The 27,779-nt window shown below is 40.8% G+C and overlaps 1 protein-coding gene across 2 annotated transcripts in view; it reads right to left on the bottom strand.

Annotated features, from left to right (window-relative positions):
• CNTNAP5 (contactin associated protein family member 5) overlaps positions 1-27,510 on the bottom strand; it is an 893,955-nt gene extending 866,445 nt beyond the window's left edge. For both annotated transcript variants that reach the window (XM_057745525.1, XM_057745526.1), the window contains exon 1: positions 27,429-27,510. In XM_057745525.1, coding sequence (XP_057601508.1) covers positions 27,429-27,510 — 82 coding nt within the window. The remainder of the gene's footprint in view (positions 1-27,428) is intronic.
• Positions 27,511-27,779: the final 269 nt, after the last annotated feature.

Here is a 27,779-nt window from a genome sequence, read left to right as displayed (position 1 = left end):
TATTCTCTTGGTGTCTATTTCATTCAGAACTAATGCACATTGATGAAGAGAGCTTGTGTCTCTGAGCGGGTTCCTACTATAAATTTTATTTCAGCACTTGCCAGTGCCCTGAGTGGAGTATGCCAAGTGTAACCAAGGCTGCAGACAGTTTGGGAGATTGATATTTCAGATAAATTGAAATTCAGTCACAAGTGTTCTTCATCAAAGTGCAGAGCTAGGTTCTGATATCTGAGAGGAATCAGGTGCCCAGAACTGCTCAAGGTTCTTGCCAGTGTGTCCAAGCAGCAGGCACAGGCAGGGCGGATGCAAGGTGACTACATGCACTAGGGAATTTGACGTTCGGACGGCCCCAGAAAATGCGGAAGCATAGTTGTTTATCATTGTGACCTCACAATCCACTTTCTTTTCTATGATCTTATTAACAAAATCTAGTTATTTCTTTATCCTTGATAACCAAAATTATATTAACAATATCTTCAAAGCAAGGCAGAGTTGCCTGGCGGCTAAGTCCACAGACTTTTGGCCAAGAATATCTATCACTGAGTGAAAAAGCATTATATTTAAGGTAAAATGTAAAATGTAACTCCTTGAACCCTCTCCTTAATCATAAGGGGTGGATATTATTATCATCAACATACAGATAAGGAAACTGAAGCTCAGGAAGGTTTCAGGCTAGTAATTATGACAGAGCTTGTTTTAAACTCAGATTCAATTCAACCCTAAGCTGATATTTTATATGATTATGTTTTTCTCTAACAGGAAGAACAGTAGGACTGATGCTTTTATTCTGGTTTGAAAACTACAAGTCTACACTGAAAGTGAAAGTTTTGTGCAGCCAATAGTATGGAGAACAGTATGGAGGTTGCCTAAAAAAATAAAAATAGAACTACCATATGACCCAGTAATCCCACTCCTGAGCATATATCCAGAGAAAACTCTATTTTGAAAAGATACATGTACCCCAATGTTCATTGCAGCACTATTAACGATAACCAGGACATGGAAGCAACCTAAGTGTCCATCAGTAGATGAATGGATAAAGATGTGGTATATATGTACAATATAATACTACTCAGCCACAAAAACATGAAATAATAATGCCATTTGCAACAACAAGGTTAGACCTAGAGGTTATCATACCAAGTGAAGTAACTCAGACAAAGGCAAATATCATATAATATCACTTACATGTGGAATCCTAAAAAAAGATACAAATGAACTTGTTTGCAAAACAGAAATAGACTCACAGACTTTGAAAACAAAGTTACGGTTACCAATGGGGATAGCGGCGGGGGGGGGGGGGAATAAATTAGGAGTTTGTGATTAGCACATACACACTATTATATATAAATGAATAACCAACAAGGACCTACTGTATAGCACAGTGAACTATATTCAATATCTTGTAATAATCTATAATAGAAAAAATCTAAGAAAGAATGTATATATGTGTATATATAAAACCAGCATTTTGCTATACACCAGAAAGTAACACAACATTGTAAATCAACTATAATTCAATAAAATAAACTAAAAATAAACAATTTTTTTTTAAAGTAAAAGTTATGCACTAAACCTGTGAGTGTTCTGGTTGAAAATAAGCACGAGGGTCATTCTTTAGGAGACCGTGAGCTTTAAGACTTATACGTGAACTACTCCCACCTCTGATTATCTCATGAGTTGCAAATAAAGCATCTTATCTTCTTGAATCTTTGGTACAGTTTGCCTCCAAAGACCAGAGAGCAAGAGGAGGGCTCCCTGATAGGCAATAAATATTCTACTCTTTTCCCTACTTTGTCACTGCAGGGCGTTCACAAGGAGTGAGAAGAGAAATCCAGAAGCTTGTGGTAGCACCAGAGAAATGAGATCACAGGGACAATGACAGTGATGCATCCTCAAACCAGTGTTTCCCAAAGTGACCTCTGCAGAGCAGCAATCTCCATAAATGAGATGTTTGACTAAGCAAATGGGGGAAATGTGATCTCTGTTTTAGAAGTTCTCCCTTGCACATTAGCATATCAAAAGCTTAGAGAAACACTGTCATTAAAGAACAACATTTTGTTTGATATTACCTAACATCTTGCATAATGTTCACAACAATAAATAAATATGCAAACATATTTGCCTTAGTGTCCTGCTTTAAGAACACTATATTCAGTTTCTGCTGTAGGCTTATTGGGGCATCTGAAATGGTTCAGATTTTTGTGAGACCCAAATAACTATGATTTTGCAATTTATCAACATCCCCCTGGGTGGGCATGTATACTGCCGATACGTCAGTCTAGGTGAATTAGGTTAATGGAGAAGTATAAGGTTGCCCAAATGGAAAAAAAAAAAATTGCTTATAAACAAAAATGATAAACATTTATTAACTTTTGTCATTTTTAACTTGTATCCATTTGAAAGTATGATAAATGCAACAGGACACACAAATAGTTTTGCAAATGATTTAACAAAGTTTACATTTACCCCCTAGAGGTCCATGGACCTGATCCCGAAAGCTCGACTTCTGTGCACCTGTGTTGAATTGAATCTCAGAGACAGAGTTTTGGGTGAGGTAGAAAAGAATAGCTTTATTGCTTTGCCAGGCAAAGGTGGCCACAGCAGGCTCATACCTCTGAAAACTGTGTCCCAACCCAGGGATGTTTGGTAAGAAGTTTTATAGCAATGATTCAAGGGTGGGGTTGCTGATAAGATTAGGGTATGTGCAGGGCCTTCACTCCTTTAATCTGGCCTCAGGTGGTCTCCTGATCTGTGAAGAATGTTTCATCAAGTAGTTTCATCCTCCACTTGTTGGGGGTTTTAGTTCTGTAATGAGCTTAAAGATATTGTTGTGTGTATCCCTTGAGGAGGCACCAGGACCCTGCCCCAAGGCTGCACTATTGTTTCTTGGCTGCTCCTCCCTTGTCTCTGCATCCGTTCCTTTCCCTGATTAGCAATTGTTTGAATCTGCCCTTTGGATCTCAGGGAAGGTCATGGAGGCAGGAGTCTATTTCCTACAAACAGGAAATGGGAACACAGAAAGTCTTCTGTGCCCAGGAGCCCCATAGAGTCCTCCTCGGTTTCAAACCCATCCTGCACCCACCTAGTTAACAAATTCCTAGATAGAAACTAGAAGCAAATATGAGTATTATGACATTAATTCTCAGTTAACACCTTAGAAACAAGACATACAACTCTTTGTTGAGTACTTATTAGATACTGAGAAAAACAAAAGGGCAATCATTAAATAATGTATGAGTATTGCGTCTGGCAGGAAGGCACTCAATAAACGTGAGGAAAAAAAAAATTCTCATTTTACTAATGGTCAGAAGGGTGATTAAGAGGTTTCCTGAGGTTACATTTCCAGGGTAGAGGTAGGATTTGATGCCAGTTTTGCCTGACTCTTTAAAGCATGCCTTCACTACACTATGCTGCCAATTTAATGGGAACAAATTACTTTTACTATAAAGATGGGTAAGTAGCAACTCTAGCTTCAAGGAACAATCTGTTGGGGGAAGATTAGAGATGTGCACAACAAGAAATCTGGTAATACAGATAGAAGGAGGCATTATTGACACAGAAAAACAGCACTGTATAAAGGAGAGAAATGAAGGTTTCAGCACAGGCTTGGCAATGACTGTGATTAAGATAAGCAAATAAGTTGTGCGTGTGTGTGTGTGTGCATGCACACGTGCACATGCATGTGTGCACACACATATGCGTGCAAAAGTGTGCACACCAGAGGTAAAAACAGACAAAAGCATGAAAACAATGAAAGTGAAATAGAGCAGGACACTCTGGGGACCTCCCAGGCACTAAAGCCTTTCTGTGTCCCCCATTTCTCATTTATAGGAAGTAAGTTTCATTCAGTCCCCTTGACCTTCCCTGAGTTCCAAAGGGCAGATTCAAGCAGTTGCTAATCAGGAAAGAGAGGGGATGCAGAAACAAAGGAGAAGCAGTTTCAATAGTGCAACCTTGGGGCATGGTTCTTGTTCCTCCTCATGGAATATATACAATATCTTTGAGTTCTTCTGCAGGAACTGAGGTCCCATCCAGGTGGAGGATGGCAACTTCAGGCGATGCCCAAGATTCCTGGAGCACTGCCCTGCTACCTCATCACCACAAATCAGAAGAAATCCACATACCTTGCGGCCCTCCTCCCAAATTTTGCCTATAAAAATTTTCCCTCAAAACCATTGAAGATTTTGGGGTATTTGAGCACAAGCCACCCATCTCCTTGCTTTGCCCTGCAATAAACACTCCTCTGATGCAAACTCTGACATTTCAGTTTATTTGGCCTCACTGTGCATGGGGCACACAGATTTTGTTCGGTAACAAGATCATCATGAACAATGCTCCGTGAACCTTTCTGATCCTTGCCTGTAAGTGTGGAAGGGGAGCAGAGTATGTCATCCCAAAACATGCATAGCATTATCTTGAGCTGGTTAATTTTAAGAAATAGTAGAGGGCTTCCTAGGTGGCACAGTGGTTGAGAATCTGCCTGCCAATGCAGGGGATACAGGTTCAATCCCTGCTCCAGGAAGATCCCACATACCGCAGAGCAACAAAGCCCATGCACCACAACTATTGAGCCTGTGCTCTAGAGCCCCTGAGCCACAACTATTGAGCCCATGTGCTGCAACTACTGAAGCCCACACACCTAGAGCCCATGCTCCACAACAAGAGAAGCCACGGCAAAGAGGAGCCTGCACACCACAACGAAGAGTAGCCTCCACTCACTGCAACTAAGAAGAAAGCCCGCGCATAGCAGAAAAGACCCAACACAGCCAATAAAATAAATAAATAAACAAATTTAAAAAAAAAAGAAACAGTAGACATAGGGGAAGCTCTGAAAACTTAGTAGAAACTATGCTTCTGTAAGAGACATTTGCATTTATAAGGGGAATCTTCATTCTAAGGGTGTCTCCCTTGCTGTGCCAGGAAGAGGAGGATGACAAAGTCTTTAGAAATTCTTACCTATGAAGAAGGCACAGATTTAAATCTGCATAACAACCTTACCCTTGGTTACTGTGACCTTTCCTTGTAATCTCTCATAATTGCTCCCCTCCCAACATCCTTCTTTTGTCTTTAGTTGAACAAAGTACTTGGATAAAGTCATGAGCCATTTGGGGGAGTTATTGAGTTTTAGCAGCTCTCTCCCGTGTATACAGGGGGCTTATGTGTTATTAAACTTAAATTTCTGTTCGTTTTTTCCCTGTTAACCTGTCTTTTATTACGGGGAGATCTCAGCCAAGAACCTAAAAATGTAGAGGAAAAGTTATTTTTCCTCCCCTTACAGTGTCATAAGGCAAGGGCTGGCACAATACCACTATTGTATATCAACTGTACACAGCAGGTGCTGGATAAATACACACTAAGTGCATGGGAAGATATGGCTGAAAAAGGAGAGAGGGACAGGCTTTTGGAAGAATGTACCTGATCCAGGCTTTTGGAAGTCTTCACATTCCTGAGTAAGGAGATTATATCTTGTTAAAAAGGAGACAATAGGGTCAGGATGGAGTCACTTGTGCTAAGTCCGTGTCACCAAACCAAGACATAGTGTGTCTAACTGCATAACCTAATTGCAGTTTTGTTGCAGGAGGGGGCCCCCTTCCAGGGCCCGAGAGTGGGCTCCTGTAAATAAATTGTCCGAGGAGACACATGTGCTGACAAAGCAAGAGATTTTATTGGGAAAGGGCGCCTGGTGGAGAGCAGCAGGGTACGGGAACCCAGGAGGGCTGCTCTGCTACATGGCTCACAGTCTCGGATTTTCTAGTGATGGGGTTAGTTTTGGGGTTGTCTCTGACCATCACCTTGCTCTGTCCATAGCCTGACTCAGGGTCCTTCCTGGTGGCATGCTCATCGCTCAGCCAAGATGGATTCCAGGGAGAAGGACTCTGGGAGGTTGGTCATCTCCTCCCTCTTTGACCCCTCCCGAATTCTCCAGGCTAGTTTTCGGTGGCAGCACCATGTTCCTTACAGGGACATCCTGCTATGAGACAAGTCAGGCAAGCGGGCCTGGCCAAGGCTGGTGGTTACGGTCAACAATTCCCTAACAGTTTTCAACCTTTCCCAGGAATTCAGTTTTAACCAGTCACTGGTCAGCAGTCACTGGTCAGGTAGAGAAGTAATTTGCCTGACAGACCCCTGCTGTCCTCCAAAGGAAGGGGACCTTGCCTAAAGCAACCCACCCTTTGCTAGTAACTTCTTTGTTCTGTCTCCTTCTGCCTATGAAAGTCTTCCATCCCATACAGCTCCTCAGAGAACCCTTCTATTTTCTGGATGGAATGCTGCTCCTCTCATGAATCATTGAATAAAGCCAATAAGATCTTTAAAATTTATTGAGCTGATTTTTTTTTTCTTTGGACAATCCTATACCTTTATACTTGAGTCATTGACAGCACTGGAATGTACCTGGGGCCCAGGAGAAAACAGGAGAGCAGTGAGGCAGAGAGGGAGGACATGAGGAAAGGAATGTTCCAGAGGGATAGGCTGAGGTCCAGTTGAGCTACAGCCTTCCTGCCTGATATGGTTGAGATGCCAGCATCCCTTCTAGATCCAAATTCCAATATAATGATATGGAATATGATCCAAGCCAAGCTCTGTGCATCAGTGAGGAAGCTTGGCTAAGTTTCTTCACCTGACCCAGCTGCATTTTCTCCTTTGTCAAACGATGAACATGATGCTAACCTCTGACATGAAGATTGTTCGTCTTGGAACCAGACTGTCTGAACTGACATTTCCACATTCCAGCTGTGTGACCTTGGGCAGGTGACTTTACCTCTCTGTGCCTCTGTTTCCTTACCTGTAAACTAGGGTTCAACACATAGTTACCATGCAGGGTTATTAGGAACATTAACCCTACTAATAGCTAGAAAGAAGAGAATTGTTTCTGGTATGTAATGCGTCCATAAATTTTAAGCCTTCCTTGTCATTTTCTTTGTTCTTATTGATACCACGTAGTCAAGATTCAATTCTTAGGCCATAGTAGATACTGCGGAAGGATGATTTGAACAGGCTTCCCTCTCAAGCTCAGTCTTAGGGATTTTTGAATGTTCAGTATCACAGAAATCTCTTATTTTCGAGATCTTAAGGCCATTCCAGTATATTTCTTAACCTAATAAAAAATGTGTGCCCATGGCTGCAGCACCCTCCTCAGCCCATCGTCACACTCATTTCCTCTTCACAAGGCACAGGATTACTCAGGGAATGTACAGTGTCTTTGCCTTGGTGACATTCTTTTTCATCTCTTTTTGTAGAAAGTCCCCTTAGCATTAACAACCCAATTGTCTTCTTTTTTGTATGAAATGTACCTCATCCTGTAACTTGACATGGTAGAAGTGTGATTAGTTAATTGCTATGGGCACCTGATATTTGCAGGGAAAAATGGACACCTGAGCCATCTTTCTTCCAATGCAATGGAAAATGATTAAGGTTCGGTGGCTTCTCAGTGGGGGACAGCTGTTTTCGGGTGGATATTCAGAGACGTGCAAATTCTAGATATTAAGCTGTTCTTGTCTGTCTTTTTCTCTTTTGTGGAGGGATGGCAGGGGAGGGGTCGGAAAGGACAAAGGGACATGCTCTGAATAGTTTTTTTTATCTCTATTCTTTGTGATAAAACTCTTCATCCATATTAATTCCAGCTTGCTTCCGATGTGCATATCTGGCCACCGGCAAAAATGTGAAATCTCCAAACTTTCCCTTCCCTGTCCTTGTCTTTTATATGCTATATGGCCTTACCCCTTTGAGGGACTCTTTTTCACTCCCCTCAGTCCCCCAGAGCTCCTGGCCATCGTGTCAGGAGCTGAGAAAGAACACTCAGCTCATGCACACTTAGGTAAAAATCACCATCCCTGGCGTCTAGAATAAGACCTTCACCTCCTCCCCTCCCTGAGGACGAGCAAAGTAATGTGGCTTGCAGTGTCCTTCCCTCTAAATCTTTTCTGGGTCATTTGGAAATCTTTTCTGGGTGTTTTGGAAATCAGGTGAAATGTGAGATCTTTATCCAAGAAAAAAGGCACAGATGCACATACACACATTTGTGCAGCATTTGGGGGGATTCGCAGCACTTCCTAAACACAACATGGAAATCCTTAAGAGTTCTAATGCAGAGTCCAGGCAGGACTTTCCATGCGAAGGCTGGGATCTTTGGGGAGGACAAGCAGAGGAACGGGGCTTCTGTCAATATCACTTTATTCCATATTCTTTCCCAACACTTAAAACCAACAGTGGAGATATGTCTAAAAATTTGTATTAGAATAAAAAGAAAGTGAGAATTAACATTATCAATGTACATACAGTGCTTTTTTTTTTTTTTTTTTTTTTTAAATCAGAGGCTGCTGGGAGATAAGACACACACCATGACACCATTATGTGTCATAACATTATCTAGTAACTCAGTCTTAAGGGAAAAAGAAAAAACCCAAACAAATCTAAAAAAAACCAACAATGTTTGGAGAAAGACATTTTCAAGTGGAGACCAAGCTAAAAGCTTACTGCAGGTGCATGGAAATTGATTCAGGGATACTCTTTACAAAGTGTTTTGTTTATTTATTTGTTTGTTCGTTTGTTTGTTTCTAAGGAGTCCCTAAGTCAGAAAAGAGTGAACCCTTAACCGTGAACTTCTGGATACACATTTTGAAGTCAGACACAAGTTTGCAATTTTATGTTTCATTTGAACATTCCATGAGACTTGAAATTCTACTCCAGAATATATCTGTATTTTCCTAAAAATTAAAATAATGTGCATCTCTTAACCATTGAATGAAATTGGTGCTCCAGGAAAAATTTTTTTTTAATTGATGTATGTGTGCGTGTGTGTGTGTGTGTGTGTGCGCGCGCGCGCACGTGCATGGGTGTGTGTGTTTCCTCATTACCATTGCTTCCTTCAGCAGTGGGGGTGGTGCTAAAACTACATTTGAAAAGCTGGGGTTCAGAGCTGAGGTCACCCTGAAAGATAGATGTCCTCAAACATGCTGTGATCATTTCACTGCAGCCATAATCATGATGGTTGAGGAGATATGAATAACCAAGGGATTTATAAAAAAAAAATTAAGCAAGAGTAAAAGCAGAGAGCAGAACTGCTGACTAGGGGCCAACATAAACCATCATCTCCACAAGGAGGCCTTGGGGAGGTGGATCCCCAGGCTGGTGGGATGCTCTGGTCTATATTCCACTATGGTCCTTATTCAGGTGTTGAACGTGTTTTTTTCACCAAAGGCTAAAAGCAGTTCCTAGTTTGGAAGTGGTACTCAAAAAACATTGTGAAATGATGTGATTTCCTCCAATCAACCAGAATGATAGACTGAGAGACTGTCAGTAGCTCAGGTCCTTGCCAGGGTCTACAATCCTGTCCTCAGTGGAAAGAACATAGTGCTTTGGAATCAGAAACCAGGTTTGGATCTCAGGTCAACCACTTCATAGGGGTACAGACTTGGGCAAATTACTTAGCCCCTCTAAACCACAGTTTCTTAAAAAATATTAACCACATAAAGTTGTGGAGTAAATTAGCAGTAACGTATGTGAACAACAAGGTCTAGTACACAGTAAACAGTCAGTAATGGTAGCTTCTTTTACTATTAATGTATATATAAATATATACAAAGAAACTATACAATATGTCTCATAATGTATACAAAGAGACTATACAAACTGTAATTCCTCACATTGAATTATAATTGGACAAATTCTGAATAAAAGGAAAAGTAGAGGCCAATAAAAGGCAATATATAGTTAAGAGCTTAGAGATGTAATGCATATTGTATAGACTATGGGTTTTGAGGAAAGCAAGAGTAATTCAGACTAGAAAAGAGAGGGCTAGAACTGGACTGTGGGGAAGACCTGTGTAGCTAGAAGGAAGATGAAAGTTCATGGTTCACTCAATTTAGGAAAAACCACCAAAATCAATTTTTGCAAGATATCCTTGAGCAAAGTGAGGAGAACCATTTATAACAGTTGAGGGCTAATTAAATGAAAACAGCGAGTGGGAGGAAGAAGAGACAGTAATGCCTTTAAACAATACAAATTTGGTGACATCCAGCTGGATTCATTTTAGTCTTAAGGGTTTATGTGGTTGTAAAACCTTCCCGCATCTCCTCTGCCACCAGGGGTTCCTTATGGCCACCACACTGTGGTCCCCACAGACAGGAAGAACAAATCTGGAAGAATGATTAGTCTATTCTGAACATTGTATTTTACACATACATCACTGACAAAGTAGGATATGCACAAAACAAGGGCAGATAATGGTGGGAAGTCCTAGGAGGAGGAACCATGTTGTTGAAAAAATAAAGGAAAAGAAGGGATAAGAAGACCAAGAGAGTTGGGATTGCTGTCCTCAGATATCTGCAGAAAAATCATGATGAAAAGGGAGAAGCCTTGGCTTAGGATGGTCGGGTGAGCAGAGCTAAGGGGAGTGGTTTGGTGATTTGGAGCCAGACTTAGCTAAAATGGAAGGAAGGATGCCCTATTCCTTATAATTTTTGCAGAGGAAAGTGAGCTGTCCTGTGAAGGCTTATTTCTATGCTTATAAGAAGTAGGATGGAGTAGCCAACTACCTGGAATGCTTTTAGTGAATGTGGAGATCTCCATGGGTTATGCAGGTTATGGCTAGACCACTCAGCTTCAAAGGTCTCGTTTCCATTTCTTCAGACTTTTACAATCTACTGTTTTCAAAAAGCAGAAATCCAGTAGAGGCCAAGGCCAACCATCCCATTTACGCTGAAAAGACAAACTTAAAGACTGTATTACTATTTTAATTGATTCTAAAAATCAAAGACTAGGTTGGAGCAGACAAGCAATCAAAGCCAAGACCCTCATCTAACTGATCTCTGAGCTGCTAAATGAGGTAGAAATTGTCCTCTGAATAGATGGGTTCTTGACATTTCCTGAGCCACGGGGCTAAGTCACCTCAGAAGCACCTGCCTCAGCCACTTTGGCACCCTGTGCTTCACCCCAGAACTTCTCATATATATATGTATGTTGAGGGGGAGGATATGAAAAGAAAGAAATGACAAATTGTTAGAAAATACTTTACTATAAAACAGACTTTAGCTATCGCGTGACAACACAAAGGCAGACTGACCAGATGATTTTCAAGACAAGATGGAAAGTGGAACCACAGGGTCACTGGAAAACCTGAAAAAAGGTGTGAAATTGACCTTTGCAGCTCCCAGTCCAGGTCACGTCCCCTTGGTCCCTTTTCACGTTGTGCCCACCATATCCCTGTCACCCCTTGTTTATCTAAAATCTTGGGGACAGTCCAGCCAGGACATGACTCTTCTGAATAATTAAAATTCTAATGTGTGTGTGTGTGTGTACAGCTTCTCCACAGACACGCCTTCTCTCTTTTCTTATTCACAGGCACAGATAGTCAGGGTGGATATCGTCAACTTTATTTGGGAAAAATGTGGAAGGATGAGCACAAAGTCACATGGCCAGTACGTGGCAAAATCAGGACCGGATGTATTTCTTCTTCTATTCCAAACATTTCTACAAGACTAGATGTTAGAAGGAAGGGGTGTGTGTGCACGTGTGTGTGTGTGTGTGTGTTGGACATTTTTTTAAATTAACATATGATGGTCCATAAATGACTGACAGAGCTTAAACAGAGTTCCTCAAACTTTGGCCATCTTGACATTTTGGGCTGAGAGTCATCTATTGTGGGGTGCACTCCTGTTCATTATTGGGTGTTTACTAACACCCCTGGATTCTACTCACTAGATGCCAGTAGCAAGCCCCCAGTTGTGACAACAGAAAACATCTCCAAGCATTGCCAAATGTCCCCTGGGGCAAAAATCACTTCCAGTTGAGGACTATAGATTTAATATCAGGTTTAATTTGTTTTAAAAGAGAATCCCAAGCTAAATTAACTGGCATTGAGCACATGTGTGGGCACATGTACATGCAAATATGGACAAAGAAATCTCCCAATGTCTTTAGGCTTCTTCCGGAAATCATACCCTCCCAGCACAAGACGCAGAGGTGCCATCTTGGCTTTCATTTCTAATGGGAGATGAGATTTGGATGTTGTGTAAAATGAGACTTTCATTGGCTATCAAGTGAGGTATTTTTATTTCCCCAAATGACACCAAATGACATAATTTCCCCAACAAAGCCACACAACACTTAGTTATAGGAACCCAATAAATCAAATTGAATTTTCCAAAGCCCAGGTCTTTTATCAAAACATTAATAGTTAGAAAAGATTTGCTGACATGACATCTAAACTAATCTGTCTTGTTTATAAAGCATAAAACCCAGAATTCAATGTGTGTGGACACTGGTATAGAAGAGCATATGTACGTACTATGCATATATAACACACACAACACCTGTCACAACTATACTTTTATTTAAATGTCTTACCAGTTCTTTTTAAGCCAGAACATATATATATCCTACTTAGCAAATTTTATCAATTTGCTACCCAAAATTGATAAAACACTGATGAAAGAACAACAGGAAATATCTCTATTGTTGAGTCACAATTTTAGAAAGAATTTCAAATTGGTTTGATATAGTAAAAGATACCTGAAAAAAAAAAAAAGATACCTGGATATGTGTGAGGTACTGACTTTTGTTAAGAAAGAGGTGAGCACTGTATAAACACACACACACATGCACACAGAGGCACACGCAGACATATATATCATGTCTCCAAAACACACAACACACCATAAGGCTTTTTTCAAAATAACAAATCAATAGCTCAAAACCAAAGGAAACACTTTGTAATTTTATGTCTCTTCCTGTACTCTTCATTGAATTAGATCATTGTGGAAGGATCTCTGTGTTTCTCAGGTAACAGTAGCTTGTCCTAAATAAATTCCAAGGCCAAGGTGCTCATTAATCCCATGTATACTTATTACCCATATGCTCAAGTATCATTATCTCCTGATTATGTTACTGAAATGTCAAGCTCAATGTACTTGAAGTTTTGCATTCTGTCCATTAGGTAAAAGAATCATGTGAAAGAACTATAAAAGAACCAAAGCCACAGTAAATCAGAATGCAAAGGACGCTTCCTGAATGCCACCCTGAAACAGAGCCTCCACAGTGGGACACGTCTGCATGCCTCCCCACGGCATTTATTCATCCTCTTGGCAAAACACATTTGATTGCGGAAAATAGATTTTAATTTCCATCCAAATGCCCATTTCAATTCATTATCTAGAGAGGTAAATATTCACAAAGGTGACACCCAAGTCAATATTGACCTTGGGGGATAATAACTTTTGACATTTTCCAGAACAAGCAGTTCACGTAGAGTGTACACACATGTAAAATTCTACCTGGCATATTAACTATGAAAGAAAACTAATAGTACCTCAAGTTTATTTTATATATATGCATGTGTGTGTATATATAGTATCATAAATTACTTACTATATTAAATTCTATTAAGAATGCAGAGCAGGGCTTCCCTGGTGGCGCAGTGGTTAAGAATCTACCTGCCAATGCAGGGGACATGGGTTTGGTCCCTGATCTGGGAAGATCTCACATGCCGAGGAGCAACTAAGCCCATGCACCACAACTACTGAGCCTGTGTACCACAAGTACTGAAGCCCGTGAGCCTAGAACCCATGCTCCGAAACAAGAGAAGCCACCACAATGAGAAGCCTGCACACTGCAACAAAGAGTAGTCCCCACTCACCACAACTAGAGAAAGCCCATGTGCAGCAACAAAGACTGAATGCAGCCAAAAACATTAATTAATTAAAATAAATTTATATTAAAAAAAAAGCAGAGCAGGGAATTCCCTGGCGGTCCAGTGGTTAGGACTGCACTTTCACTGCAGTGGGCCCAGGTGTAATCCCTGGTTGGAAAACTAAGATCCCACAAGCTATGCAGCACAGCCCAACAAATCAATCAATCAATCAATCCATCAATCAATAAAGCAATAGGTCCAATAAAAAAAAAGAATGCAGAGCAGGAGAATTTGGAGTTCACTCATATGTGAGTACAGTGTAGATCTAAATACAATGTGATTTTCTAAAGAATGGTACACTAAGCAAACATGCAAGCATGTGATGACAACACTCCAACCAGAACCAGAAACCAAGACTGAATCCAGGTAGGCCACAACTTAATTTCACATGTGTACCTTACCAGGTCTAGTCACAGCCACTAACATTAGGGAGCACTGAGAGGGCCTCACAAAAGCTAGGAGATACAGGCCTGAGATTAAGAAAGGAGCATCCAACTATACGCTGGCTGTTCTGCCCCTGTACTGTCCCTCAGCCAGACATGCTCTCTGTACTTGGATTTCATGTAACCTGTCTATTCTTTAATTCAGTCTATCAAGTAGTTTTTTTGCCATTCACTGTATGGATAACATGAATCCCCTTCTTTTGAAAAGGTCAAAAGGGGTACATGTTTCTTTTTGAATTATATATTACATATATTATATATACATTATGAATTATATATTATTTTTTCTGAATATATGCCCAGCAGTGGGATTGCTGGGCCATATGGTAGTTTTAGTTTTCTGAGGAACCTCCATACTGTTCTTCAGAGCAGCTGCCCCAATTTACATTCCCACCAACAGTGTAGGAGGGTTCCCTCCTCTTCACACCCTCTCCAGCATTTGTTATTTGTGGACTTTTTAATGAGGCCCATTCTGACAGACATAGAGAGCAGACTTGTGATTACCAAGGGGCGGGGGTGGGTGGGAGAGGGATGGATTGGGAGTTTGAGATTAGCAGATGTAAACTATTATATTGAGAATGGGTAAACAACAAAGTCCTACTATATTCAATATCCTGTGATGAACCAGAATGGAAATGAATATATAAAAGACTGAGTGTGAATGTATATATATACAGACACACACACATATATACATGTATATATATAACTGAATCATTTTGCTGTACAGTAGAAATTAAAACAACATTGTAAATCAACTATACTTCAATAAAAAATAAAACAAAAAAACAGTTAAAAGGAAATATCTGGGGTGGAGGCAGATAATTCAAAGATCTTCACAAGATAATTTTCTTTAACATAAGAATGGCTATTGACATTAAGAAGATCAAAATCAGGAGGCATCTGTTTGACAAGCTACTATCTTTTCAAATCTTTAAGTGCCAATAAGATATACTTGTCCTGAGATTTATATAAAATAGGAACAAGAAAAAACAGATTTTCAAAGGATTAAAAGTGGACACCTGGGTAGAGGTAATAATTAAAAATATTTAATAATCTCAATAGCAGGTCATCAACTGATGCAAACAGACCAGACCCAGGTGACAAGCACCCAGGGTGGACTTGCTGCTTCATACCAGCCGAGTGTTGGCCACCATTGAGGCCACCACCCCTACTTTTCCTTAAAACTTTCATATACCTAATCACCTTTGCATGAAATTATAAACTTGGAGATTCCTACAATTACAGCTAAGGCAGAAGTCTTTGTGTGGTACTTCCATGAAGAATCAGAGAGAGGTGAGTAGGTTCAATGATAGGATTCTGCATTTCCTCTCCCCATTTCCCCCAAAGCTGCCATCTGTGTAATTTATCTTACATAGAAATTCTACATAAGATTTCATTTTGGAAACCAAAACATTCTCCTTCTAAAGTAAGTTGAAATATTTAAGGTCTTATTTCTCAGAGCACTCATTCTTTCTGAGAGCTAGAAAACAGCCCTGATTCATTTCCTCAGTGTGAATGACTGTGGGATCCTCCGTGTCCTTCCCCAATAGCAGACACAGATGGAAGAACAGAGACAAAGCTGTGAGGGTGCTGACCATCGGACAAAGCACTCAGCCTCTCCAAACCCAAGTAAGAAGGTCTACTGAGAAAAGAAAATAGCTGAAAGAGGGCAGAGGAGACACAGAGACCTCACAACTCAGCCAAATAATAGCCCATGTTGAAGGGACAAAAGCAAGAGAGCTGAAGAAAAAACACAGAATCCCCTGGCCTGGTTTTCCATGCAGCTGGTGATGAGAGGAAGTTGTACACAGTGGGTGGTCCTCCTCTGCCAAGCAGACTCTCTGAGGCCAGCAGAGCAGGTGCCCATCATGGTATTGTGTATACACTTGTTGAAAATCCTCCCTCCCATCTATCCCCACTGAGTGAAAGGATGTTAGGGGCTGGGTATGGGGTGAACTCTGCAGCTCAGAGTCAGAAAACAGATCTGAATGCAACCCAGTCCTTGCCTTATTAGAACCTGTGATCTAAGTATCACAAATAGCAGTGTTCTTACAACACCAACTTATTAAAAAAACAATAAAATAGAATGTCCATCTAACAAAATCTAAGAGGGGTATGGTATGATGGAGTGGTGAAAATACTGTACTTAGGAAGTTCTCTAGGGAGCATGAAACAGGAACAGACACACTAACCATGGGCACTAATAGTGGAATCCTCAAGGCCACTAGTGATGGGCACAGAGCCTTAATGGTACATGTTTTAGTGAGTAAGACAACCAACTTTTACAAGTGGCCAGACTTACAGGAACTGTTTGCCACAGGGACTTGTAGATACGGGGGAAGCACTGTCTGGAAGGTTAAAATAAGATGACCTGCACACGGAGGGAGGAATCTGTAGGTCTAGACTGATAAGGCATTTCTCACCCTGGGTCAGAGAGAAGGACTGGGTCTGCAAGGTTGATCATCTCAAGTTCAAGAACAGCTTAGGCTTAACTTCAGGTTCAAGGAAATGGCGGGTAGAGTAAAAAAGAGTATGGACTCTGCAATCAGGGAAATGTGGGTTATCTTCCTAGTGTGACCACCTGTGAGTTATCTGATCCTGGGTAAATTACCTGACTGTCCAAGGCAGCACACACTCACCCTAGAATGAGGAGGAGGATAACTATCACATCAAACTGTGGGGAGGAATAGAACGAGCCCATCAGTTACCACCCCTGGCATGAGGTGTATATTTGGAAGCCCCGCCAAGCAAGGAACACATCACTTAACTTTATCTCTCATCTCCAATGCTCCAGCATTCCAATCTGCTGGTTTTATTTCTTGTGACTGTGTCAAATGGTTCCTGATTGTTGTAGAAGGAGAAGCATTAATCTCTCTTTTAATATCCTGGTGAGCTCAGCCTGTCTCTGATCAGAAAAACATCTGCCCTTGCTGACCTCAATCCTGTAACCTGGCAGAGCTCATTTACTCAAAGGTAAGCTCCACGCACATGGCAGCACATCGCCAGGTGACTGCGTGGGGTGTGGCCTGGGCTCAGAGTGGGGCTGAGCAGACTTCACACCCACAGCGCCTCCCAAAAGCTCCATATCTGTTCACCAAGTAGGCTTGTGGGTTTCCTTTCCTCCTGTGAACTGATAAGCTCTTCTCACCTCCATTATTGATTAAGCATAATCTGCAGCTCACAGACTAGGCACAGTTGATGGGAAAAGATGCTACTTGTTCCAAGATGACAGGAGAGACTGGGAAGTTGTTCTCCTTCCTATAGGAATCCTGGAAGGTGTAATAGCGAGAAGGAGCCAAAAAGCTTAGGCCTGTGCCCCTGGGTGTGTGGCCCTTTCCATGGGTTAAGTGAATCAATTTTGCTTATCAATTTTTAATCAGAGATTGTGGGAAAGTACTTTTTTCATAATATACACACGGATGTAATATGGAGCGGAATGCAAATTTGTCTGAGTGTTTAAGATAAAATTCAAGAAATTACATGCTTCAGCGGCCACGTGAAGCTGAACTCTCGGACTTCCCTGGGTTCCTCGCGTTCTTTTTTCCAGCAAGCAGCACGTCAGTGGCAAAGTTTAGAAAGCATTAGCCTCAGCCGTAAAACAACAAAAAAGTCATTTACTAAACGTTAATTGAAACAGGCAGAGGGAAGGAAGGGAGATAGAAGAGAGAGAGAGGTGCAGAAGAGAGATGGGGAGGGGACAGGAGTAGAAGAACATGGGGAAGGGAAGGAGGTGGGGGGAGGAAGAAAAGGAAGGAGCATCAAAAAGAAGGCAAATTGAAGTGAAGAAGAAGAAACACTGAAGATGAGGAAGCAAGAGGAAAGACTCAGGAAGAGGAAAGAGGTGCTTAATACCGTGAGCAAGACTAGAGTGGAGGACCTCAGTACCATAGCTTTGATTTGAAGAGACTATTATCTTTTGTAGTTGTTGTTTCTGAGCTATGTGAACAGCAATCCAAACCTCCCCCTCATCAACTGATTTTCAACGAACAGTAGGCTTTCATGAATGTACAGAGAAATAAATGCACAGTGTAGGCATTTTCTAAGTATTTTTGAATGAACGAATGAGTGAATGATGCACTTGAAGGTGGATTAGCATTTATAATTCATCAAGCGTTGTAGCAGCACCTGATTTTAACCCAATGTTCACAAGAACAAGAGAACATTTGTACTATGTATTCACCAAAAGCAGGCTTCAGCGGTACCCATAAGGAAAGCACAGCTCTCCCAGCCTTCGGATTTAACTTCCACCTGCCAGAGTCTCCTGCGAATGGAGAGCTTAGGATACTGGGAACACTACACATACTCCTGCTCAGGTTTACTGATTTTTTTTCTCAAGGTCTGTTCAAGGATGCTTCCTCCCTAAGGCTGACATCTTCTGTCACGATTTTCTGGAGGGTGTGTGCTTCTTATTTTCCTAGAGGAAGCTCTTTTCTCCATTCCCTTTGTGAGGTTCACTGGCCAAAGCCGAGGAGCAGAGATCATACCTGATCACACCTTGACAGAGCCCAGGAATCAAGTGAGGAACCCAGATGGTCATGGGTCCCTATCAGGTAGAGACTGATTCTGCCCACAATCCCTCTGACATTGGAGTTAAACTGAGAACAAGTTTCCATTTGCCTTGGCAATCACTCAGCCCTGTGATGACGGGAGAGCAAGCCCTTCCATCTTTGCTAGAGAATGGAAATGCAGTTGTCTCTGTGCTGACTGCTATTGTAACTGATTTTGAGAGAATCCATGTTGAGGTTCATTAGTAATTATAATAACAAGTCTAATTATTGAATTCCCATATCATGTGTGTTTTATACTGTTACTCATGTTATACTTACATTGACTCTATAAGTCTCATATTAGTATCCATAGGAAATACTCTTACTGAGTAAGAGTCACATCAACCCAGAATTGTGTGACCTGTGCCCTTTCTACTGTCCTTTGTCACTTCTGCATTATCCACCTGCTGCACCTTCAATCTTGTAATACGGAGAGTCAGCCTTGGCAAAATCAGGAAGTTGGCAACACTTGCCTTGGACATCCTGAGCATCCCCCCACTTTGCCCTTCCCCAGCTCGGAACATCCTCTTCTGCCCCTTCATACACCCAGCACTATCTCTTCTAGAAACATTTCTTCTGTGAAAGGTCTGCTTCTCTCAGTCCAGCAGAGTTCAATACAGATTTAGATTTCTGTATTTTCTTTCCCAGTGAGGCCCTGTGTCTTAGGGCTTCTCGGTTTGAATTGAAAGGCTTTTTCTCACATCTACAGATCCAGGGACTAACAGAGTTAGCAGAAGAGCTGCTTGGGGACAGATGGGTGGGGGTGTTGGGATCCAGTGGGCTTTCCCAAGTGCAGTGGGTGGCAGATCTCTGTCAGGACTGCCCTTAGAATAGACCTTGATGGAGGTTTCACATTTGGTGACTGCCCACATGCAAGGCAGCATCAGAATCCAGCTGACATTTTTCTCCCCTCTTTTCCCATCTTCACATAATCAGGCACAAACCAATGGCAATATCCAAAATACATAATCACATGACAGAGAGAAGGAATGGGGAAGAGAGGAAGGAAAAGCAAGAGGGAGGGAGGGAGGGAGGGAGGGAGGGAGGGGTGAGGGAACTGAGCATATATATACAGCAAACAGTAGCCTAGACTAACACCTACAAGCATCTGTCTGTTAGGCAAATCTCTTTAGACTGCTATGTGCCTTGGACTGTCTTCAGAAGGATATATCTTTTTCCACAACTGGATAGTTAAAAATAATATACGCCACGAGAGGTGTTTTGGCATTTTCCTTCACATTCTTTCTGTCTTCAACATTGGTGTTGTCATCCTTTAAAACTCAATCAATTCAGCTGATCCAGGGAACAGATGGCATTAATCAACCCCCCAGAATATGCACAAAAGCAATTAGAAATGTAGAGACATGGAATTTATGCCAGCAAATCAATTACCAATGATGGCAAATCAACATGGCATACCCAACTTCCCCAGTTTCTCTTTCCACGGAGCAACCACTGATAGTAGCGATGATCCCTAGTTTACCTCCCCAACCCCTGCCAGAGGGGGATGAGAACAGGGACATTGAGGTTTAATTGCACCTTCCTTAATGACTAGTTCTCACTCTGCTGACAAAAACCAGCATAATTTACAGACTGCAAGATGCATGAAGATGATGAATACAGACAGCATGGGCTATATGATGTCATGCAAATATGAAATATAGTGCATTGAGAATATGGTCGTTTGGTATTCCCCAAGAAGAACTTCATTTCAGAGAACAGAGCACCTTTTCTAGCATCTATAGCTCTCATTTGTCAAAAACAATGCGAGCAGCTATAGAATACATTTTAACCACAGATCTGTGCCTTCTGTGAGTTTACCAGCTCATAGATTCCTAGGTTTTGAGTTGACTTGGTTCATGATTTTCTTTCTGATTCTTCATGACCTTTGCAAATTCTGAAACTTTCTTCCTTAGGCCCTTATTAATTATGACCTGAGTTATTGTAATAATCTCTTCACTGGCTTTTTTCACTACTAGCCTTCACCCATTTTAATCTATCCTCCACATGGTGATTTTTTTAAAAACAAAAATCTGATTATATATTACCTGATTACATGTGTAACATCTTTTGATGACTCTCCCAAGCTTTGAAAGTAAAAATCAAAGACTTCCATGTTTACCTACTTGTCTGTTTCCTCTTCAACCCCTGTGCTTATGAGCTACTCCTTCAAGTAGTCACTACAACACAGAAAGCCTGTAATAACCTCCCCTCCTTTCTGTAGCTGGGAAGTCTGACTTTAAGTCTTGGCTTATACTCTGTTTCCTTCAGAGAGCCTGCCTTGATGCCCCAGCCACTTTGAGATGCTCACCTGTGCTTACCTTTGTTATAGCACTTATCACTTTGATGTGATTAAAGATTTATTTTTCTGGCTACTGGTGTTCAAAGGTCCTTGAGGTCATGGACTCTATTTTCTTATGCATCATTATTTCGCCAGCTTCATAGAAAAACTCGACTTTAAGAAAGACAACCTTTCTTTGGGATTGATTTCTTCAACAAGTTTTTCAAATGAGTAACACACACACAAACTCTTAATACTTAAATCTTCTCCCAACCGCAGTATAAGAAGATGACATCAGAGACTCAGGATAATATTTTCAGAGCAGTGTTGTACATTTGCAATCAAGTAAGATCCTTATAGTAATTTACCACAGATAAAAAAAAAAAAAAAACATTAAATAGACTAAATTTTCCTCTTTATACTGAACCCTGGGCTATGAAGGATTTTTATAACAATATGTGTCTGTGTATTTTCAGACTATATAGGAAATACATTAAAATTGCAAAAGCAGGTTAATAAAATTAGCTCAAACTTGGTACTGAGGTCAAATGAACGGAGAGACTTTCTCTTTTAGGAACAAATAGCCATTTGACACAGAAATAAGATCATGTCAGCAATGAACTCACAGAAACGTGCAGCCCTGTGGAAAGGCAGGGGCCCATTCATCAGCTTCATAACCAATAAAATCATCTAAACTTCTGCTCTTTCACTTATAAGGTGCTAACATCTCCTTAACATTTCCAGAATTAGAATAAGTAATACTTTTTACTTGAAAAAAAAAAAGAAGAAAACATGAGACAAATACATTTTTAAAAGACTCTAGCAGCTGGACCACAGAAAAAAAAAATTTAGCTGGACCTCACTCATTTACCCTCTCACCCATACATCTACCCAATATTTTAGATACTGACTATAGACATTCTAATAAAATACCATAATCTGGGAGATGTGCACCTAGTCGGGGAGACAAAGACCATCGGAAGTGCTATGGAAATATAGTAGCAATATAAAGGGACACTTGATCCAGCCTGGGGAGAGTGTATGTGTTGGGGGATGGGGAGATGGGGAAAGGGAAGAAAGATAAAAAATGTGAAAGGGCATTCTAGACAGAGTAGACGCATATGCAAATAAATTCAAGAAGATGTGAGAAAACATGGCTTGTTTGTGGACTGCCAAGTTCCATAAACTGGAATTAGGCAATGTGGGAGGAGTGATTGGGATGAAATTTAGAGTATTAGGCAGAGCCCACTCAGGAGCAGCTCCCTGCTGAGAACGGAAGCTCATACCTGCTATTTAATTAATATGTTTGGTCTAACATCTATAGATTTACCAGACATGATGCCAACAGAGGTACCTTTTATGGCACTGTTGTGTGTGTGTGTGTGTGGTCACAACTCTTCAGTAAGCCTATGCCCTTTCCTTATCAAACTTGTAAAAGAAAAAACATCTGGTGCTTATCTGGATATGAAGCTTCCTATCTTTGACCATTGTGATGTTTGGCTTCTTGCAACAAATTTAGATTCCAATTGCTTGGTTGTTATTTTAAGGTATAACTCAGGAGATGGTTCTGGTGGAAGCGGCAGTCTCCAGGCCCTTTGCTAGGGAAAGACCGACAGAGCTTAACCCCAAAGATCCCAAGGCAACCTTCTACAGATGCTCACACACAGAGCCCATCAGAACACCTGGTAATTGATTCCCTAACTTGCAAAGAGTCTGATTTTTGGAAATGGATAGATATAAGTCCAGATACTGATTTTTTTCATTGCTTACCTTGATGAACCTGGGAAGATTATTAACTTCTATTAACCTTAAATTTACTCATTTGTAAACCCGATTTAATAAAGTCTACCTAGCTGTGCTGCCCTGGCAAGTTATGTGAACACAGCATACGGAGTGAGAGATACAAAAGGGCATAGCAGTCAGTAGGAATTAAAACCCTATTATGTTGTTATTCTAAATATAATTGCTTAACAATTTTGAGTACAGTCATCCCAGAAGTATCCAAGTGGAATGACCAGTAGGCAACATCTGCAGTTAAAGATAAAACTGCACTGGGACTAGATAGGACCTTAATAATCATTTGATCCAACTTCTTTACTTAATACACCAAAATCATTAGGATAAGTCAATAACCTTTACTAGGATATTAGCCAGAAAGTGTCAGAATCTTGATGAATCAAGATAGCTTCCCCTATGAATTAAAAAATGTTATTAGGCTGCAAATGAGTACACTGAAGCTTCAAAATAAAGCCTTATTGAGTGAATGACTTTTGTATTCTGGCCTTTCAGTTAACTAGACCAACTCCCCACTGTCCTATATGACAAGGATAATTAGGTTTGTATATATAGGTCATATTTCAGCAGTGTTCTGGCATATAAGATAAAGGACTTTGATTCACCAACTAAAGGTTTTAGGAACATTGCAAACAATATCACATTACTTTGTTTTGTAACAAATGGAGACTGAAAACTAAAGCAATCTAGTAAAGGAAAACCGGGTCCTGCTAAAGAAAGAAAAGGCACAAGGAGAAAGGAAAAAAAGAAAACTGCAATTTAGAAGAAGGTCATTCATTTGAATGAGAATAAGAGGTAGGGGTGAGTAAGGTAATTCTTATAGAAAGTAATTTTTTTATAAGTCTTCACCCTTGTGTAAAAATTGCTAGTCTAGTTTTTCACATTTTCAGGTTGTGGAAATATGAATCTGGTTTGGAGACGGGGACTATGTGGAGAGAAAGGGAAGAGAGTTCATGTGGATGATCAAAGACAAGCCCATTCATCCATGGGAAAATCTTCAGGACTCTTCCAAATGAACATTATAATGCTTCTTTCACGTCTGATGACAATAAATGCCACAAAAAGTGTACTGCAAACACTTTCTTGCTTTATTTATAATATTACATATTGATTGGGTTTGTGCATAAGCTTCAGATAACTCAAGGTACAGTGAGCGCATCTCTTAATTTGAAGATCTTTAGGAATATGTTCTACATTTTCCTATATTTTCAATAAAGTTCTGCCTGTGATGAAAATGGTAAAAAGTTTTGATTTCTCTCTCAAGGCTGTTATATGTGTGAACCTAATATGTAGCAACAAAGAGATGAGATGCTTAGAGATCATCCAAAGAGACCGATTGGTCAGAATGAAGGCTCTTTATAATCACATAACATCTAATTACTGTAAAATAAAGTGAACAGTGACCCTATAAGTGTCCCCTGCATCCTTCTTATCTTCTGAAAGCAAGTTCTCCTACTATAATTGTCTTCCAACATACCTACTATTTAAAGAATCTCCTCTGTAAAATCTGAGCTGCTGTTCTATTTAAGTGTAGATACATATCTCAATTGCTATTTTATACCTGAGCTGGTGAGCACAGAAACAATGTATCACCTGATGGGCATTTGGCATCTTAGCTATGGCATAACTAGGGCTAGAACTCCTAGCATTGAAAACTCCTGGTTTTACTTTAACCAACTATCAAGTCACGTCATTTCTTCTTGTCAAAGGAGCTGATATTATGTGTAAAATGGTTTTTCACTTAAAGCTGGCCTATCATATCTACATTTGAAATTAACTAATTCCCTTAGGATAAACCCAAAGGAAGTGTTGTAGCTATTTAATATCCTGAAAATCTGAATTGGGGGAATTTCCAGAGTTTTTATTACTGGTTGGTAATTATGTTCTATGCACAGATTCGTATTATCTATATTGTAGCTGGCCTTCTAACCTGACTTTATTTTAATTTTGTTTAATTAGAAACTTATAAAATCTATAATTGGGTAAGCATTCATTTTTCCCATGCTGCTAAATGCCCAAGTTTTGGTCAGATTATGAGAAAATTAAACACACACACATACACACACACACACATCCTACACACTGCAATAACAACAGCAATAAATTATTATTAGAAGAATGGAAACAATTAAAAATTGTTTTAACTTGAACAAAGTTCACAAGTATACCACAGAGCATCTTGGGTAAATAATTCATTTCCAAGACGACTGTCACAAATGACTTGAAATGTTATTTCAAAATGTAGAAGTAATAATCTTGGGAAAAAAATCCTCCAACTTATTTATAAACTTACACAACTGGACTATTTGAAAGGAGATTTGTTTTCTTCAATAGATGCATGTAAACGTTAAGAGGTTGTAGATAACTATTAAGTCAAAGCCCTACGTCTAATGGATTATGTATGTGGACAATAGAAGTCTGGAAGAATTGTGGAATGTTATTTATTTTTTTCTTAGAGGTTCTGCATCATAGGTTTGGAAGACCACTGGGACTGAATTCAGAAGTAATTTTCTGCTGCCATTCTATTGCTCATGGAATTAATACATTTTGTTCGGCAAAATAAAAACATTGAACATTATTCTTTAAGAACATTGACCCCAAAATACTTAGCAAGCAGCATGCGTTCAACTGAAATGCTGATTGGAAATAGGGAAATTAAACTGTCACTGATGAAATACTAAAGCTCATTATCACAAAGTTTTATTTTAAATGTTCAGAATTAGCTTTATTGCTGCATCAGAAATGATTAGCAAGAGCCTTAAACTCATACCATTTAGGTTTCATGAGCATTATTATAACATTAACCATAATCCAATTAATTTATAGAAAACGCCATTCTATAAATTTTTTCCCTTGCTTTTAAGAAAAGGTGCTATGTAAGGAAGCCCAAACCATATTCCTATAGAGTATGTTCTATTTATTTCACCCTTATTCCTTATCCCTCCTTTGTGGATCTTCAAAATGTTCACTGTTTTCAGATAGGTAAATGTACTGAAGGAAAAACACAGCACTTTCCATGCCACACCTTTGTATCATTAGGACAATACTGACCTCTAGTGTTCTAGGAGGCAGAGAAAGTAACTCAGCACTACGCTTAACTTCCTCTCACTGAACCACTTAGATGTTATTCTAAAGCACCATGGGAACAATTTTACTTACAAAAGGAAAAAAAAGAGGAGGAGGAGCAGGAGGATGTGAGGAGAGGAGGAGGAAGAAGAGAAGATAAATATCAGATTCTACCCTGTCCCTACCTATTCTCTGAAATAATTTCTGAATCCTTTGGCTCCTCCCTTTTAAAGAGGTTGACCTCTTAAGCACTCCTTTAGAATACAAACTATAATAAAATCTTTATAACACATTTCCACTAACTATCAATTTTGGATCCCCAAAACTTCCAATCACAGATAGAAACACTGGCTCAGCTTTGGACCATTCTCAGTAAACAGCATTTGTCTAAGTATCTTCCCTTGAGATATAACCCTGGGTTGAGTATTTCTTTCTTAAGGTCCTCTTGGATCTAACAGCGTGGGAAGTGAGGTAGAGAAACTTGTAAGTAGTAAATAGTCTTCCTACCCTTCTCTAACAGTGGTGGTTCAGATTCCAAAAAAAAAAAAAAAAAAGTATCAAAGCTGTTCCAATATGGTTAGATATTTCTGAGGTTCACGGTGGGGTTGGCAGATAAGGGAGCAAGCCCAGAAACTTGAAGAACCTTGATAAACCATCTTTGGAAACAACACAGATGGCTTAATGGCATTCTTTCTCATTTAGGAGTTTCCAGAGCTGGAAAAACTTCCCTTTCTCTGCCTAGAGAGGCAGCTGAGCAATTGAGCTTGAACCACTGATGGCTCCAGCGATTTATTCAAGTTTGACGAACTGGGTTCTTTAAATACAGAGTGCAGGTGGCAGATCCCCAGGTGTCCAGCCTTCCTGCCTATTAAATTAAATGCCCTGCACTTGCCGAGGTTAGAGCTTGGACGACAGAGTGTATACTTAGTGCATACTCATTATGTGTTCTTTGGCACAAAGATTTTGGGGGTGGAGTGTGCATCAAAGCTCTTCCTCCTTTAACAGGGGCAGCCATTGATCTTGTGGTTTGACTACATCTGGTCATGACTCTTAGGCCAAAACTCCCAACCCTATTAAACGGATGACCATTGGTTGCAAGATACCCCAACTGGAACCTTCTGCCTAGGGGAGAGCTGAAAGCCGTGGATTGTGAGACAAGGCACTGGGCATACTGCAAATCCCAGCGAGGCAGCCGCATTCAGAAAGGAGCTGCTGTCACCCAGTGCGGTGCCTGGGAGCATCCCTGTCTGTGGAAGCTCAGCCCTCAGTGCAGCCAGCCTGAACCGGGGTCCCTTCTCGGGAAAAGCCCCGGCTGAGACCAGACAGGCAGAGAATTGAGCTGGTGGGAGGCTAAGGAAAGGGAACCTTCCTTTCTCCCCCAACTTTGCGATTCGGGGAGAAGGACAGAAAATCCAGCGGAGCTGGCTCCTTCGAGCTCTGCTAACTTTTGGGATGGTTAGAGTGATAGAAACACACCAATCAGCATTTTTCCCCCCTCTCCTCTGCTCAGAGCATACACAGTCGTACACGCCTGGACAGTTGAGTGTCTTTCCAAACGCCAGCGTTTCCCACCTCACCTACCCGCCCCAGCTCCTGGTACTCACAATTTGCCGCTGTTAATCCTAAATGCCATAAGCCAGAGAAGAACAAAGTGAAAACGCTGGTCAGCCGTGGTCCAGAATCCATTTCCCCCGAGTAAGAGGTCCCTCCCAATCGAATTCCAAATTCGCAGGCGCCAGCCACGGCTTCTTCTTTCTCTCTCTCTCTTTCTCCTCTGCACCGCCTGACCCCCTCCCACCCCCCCTTGGAGAGGCACTCGCTGCTTCACTCCATCCCGTGCCCAAACGCTCTACCGAAACCGTAGCGAGGTTTTCTCCAGAGCTGCGGATGGAGGTACTGTCCTCGCAAGTGCACCGGCTGCACTCGCCTTCCTCGCTCGCCTCTTCCTCCCCGTG

Source organism: Hippopotamus amphibius, chromosome 8, assembly GCF_030028045.1.
Source record: "Hippopotamus amphibius kiboko isolate mHipAmp2 chromosome 8, mHipAmp2.hap2, whole genome shotgun sequence".
In the NCBI taxonomy this organism is placed as follows: Eukaryota; Metazoa; Chordata; class Mammalia; order Artiodactyla; family Hippopotamidae; genus Hippopotamus; species Hippopotamus amphibius.
Note: the sequence above shows the minus strand (reverse complement) of the source record. Positions and strands in the feature narration are given on the sequence as shown.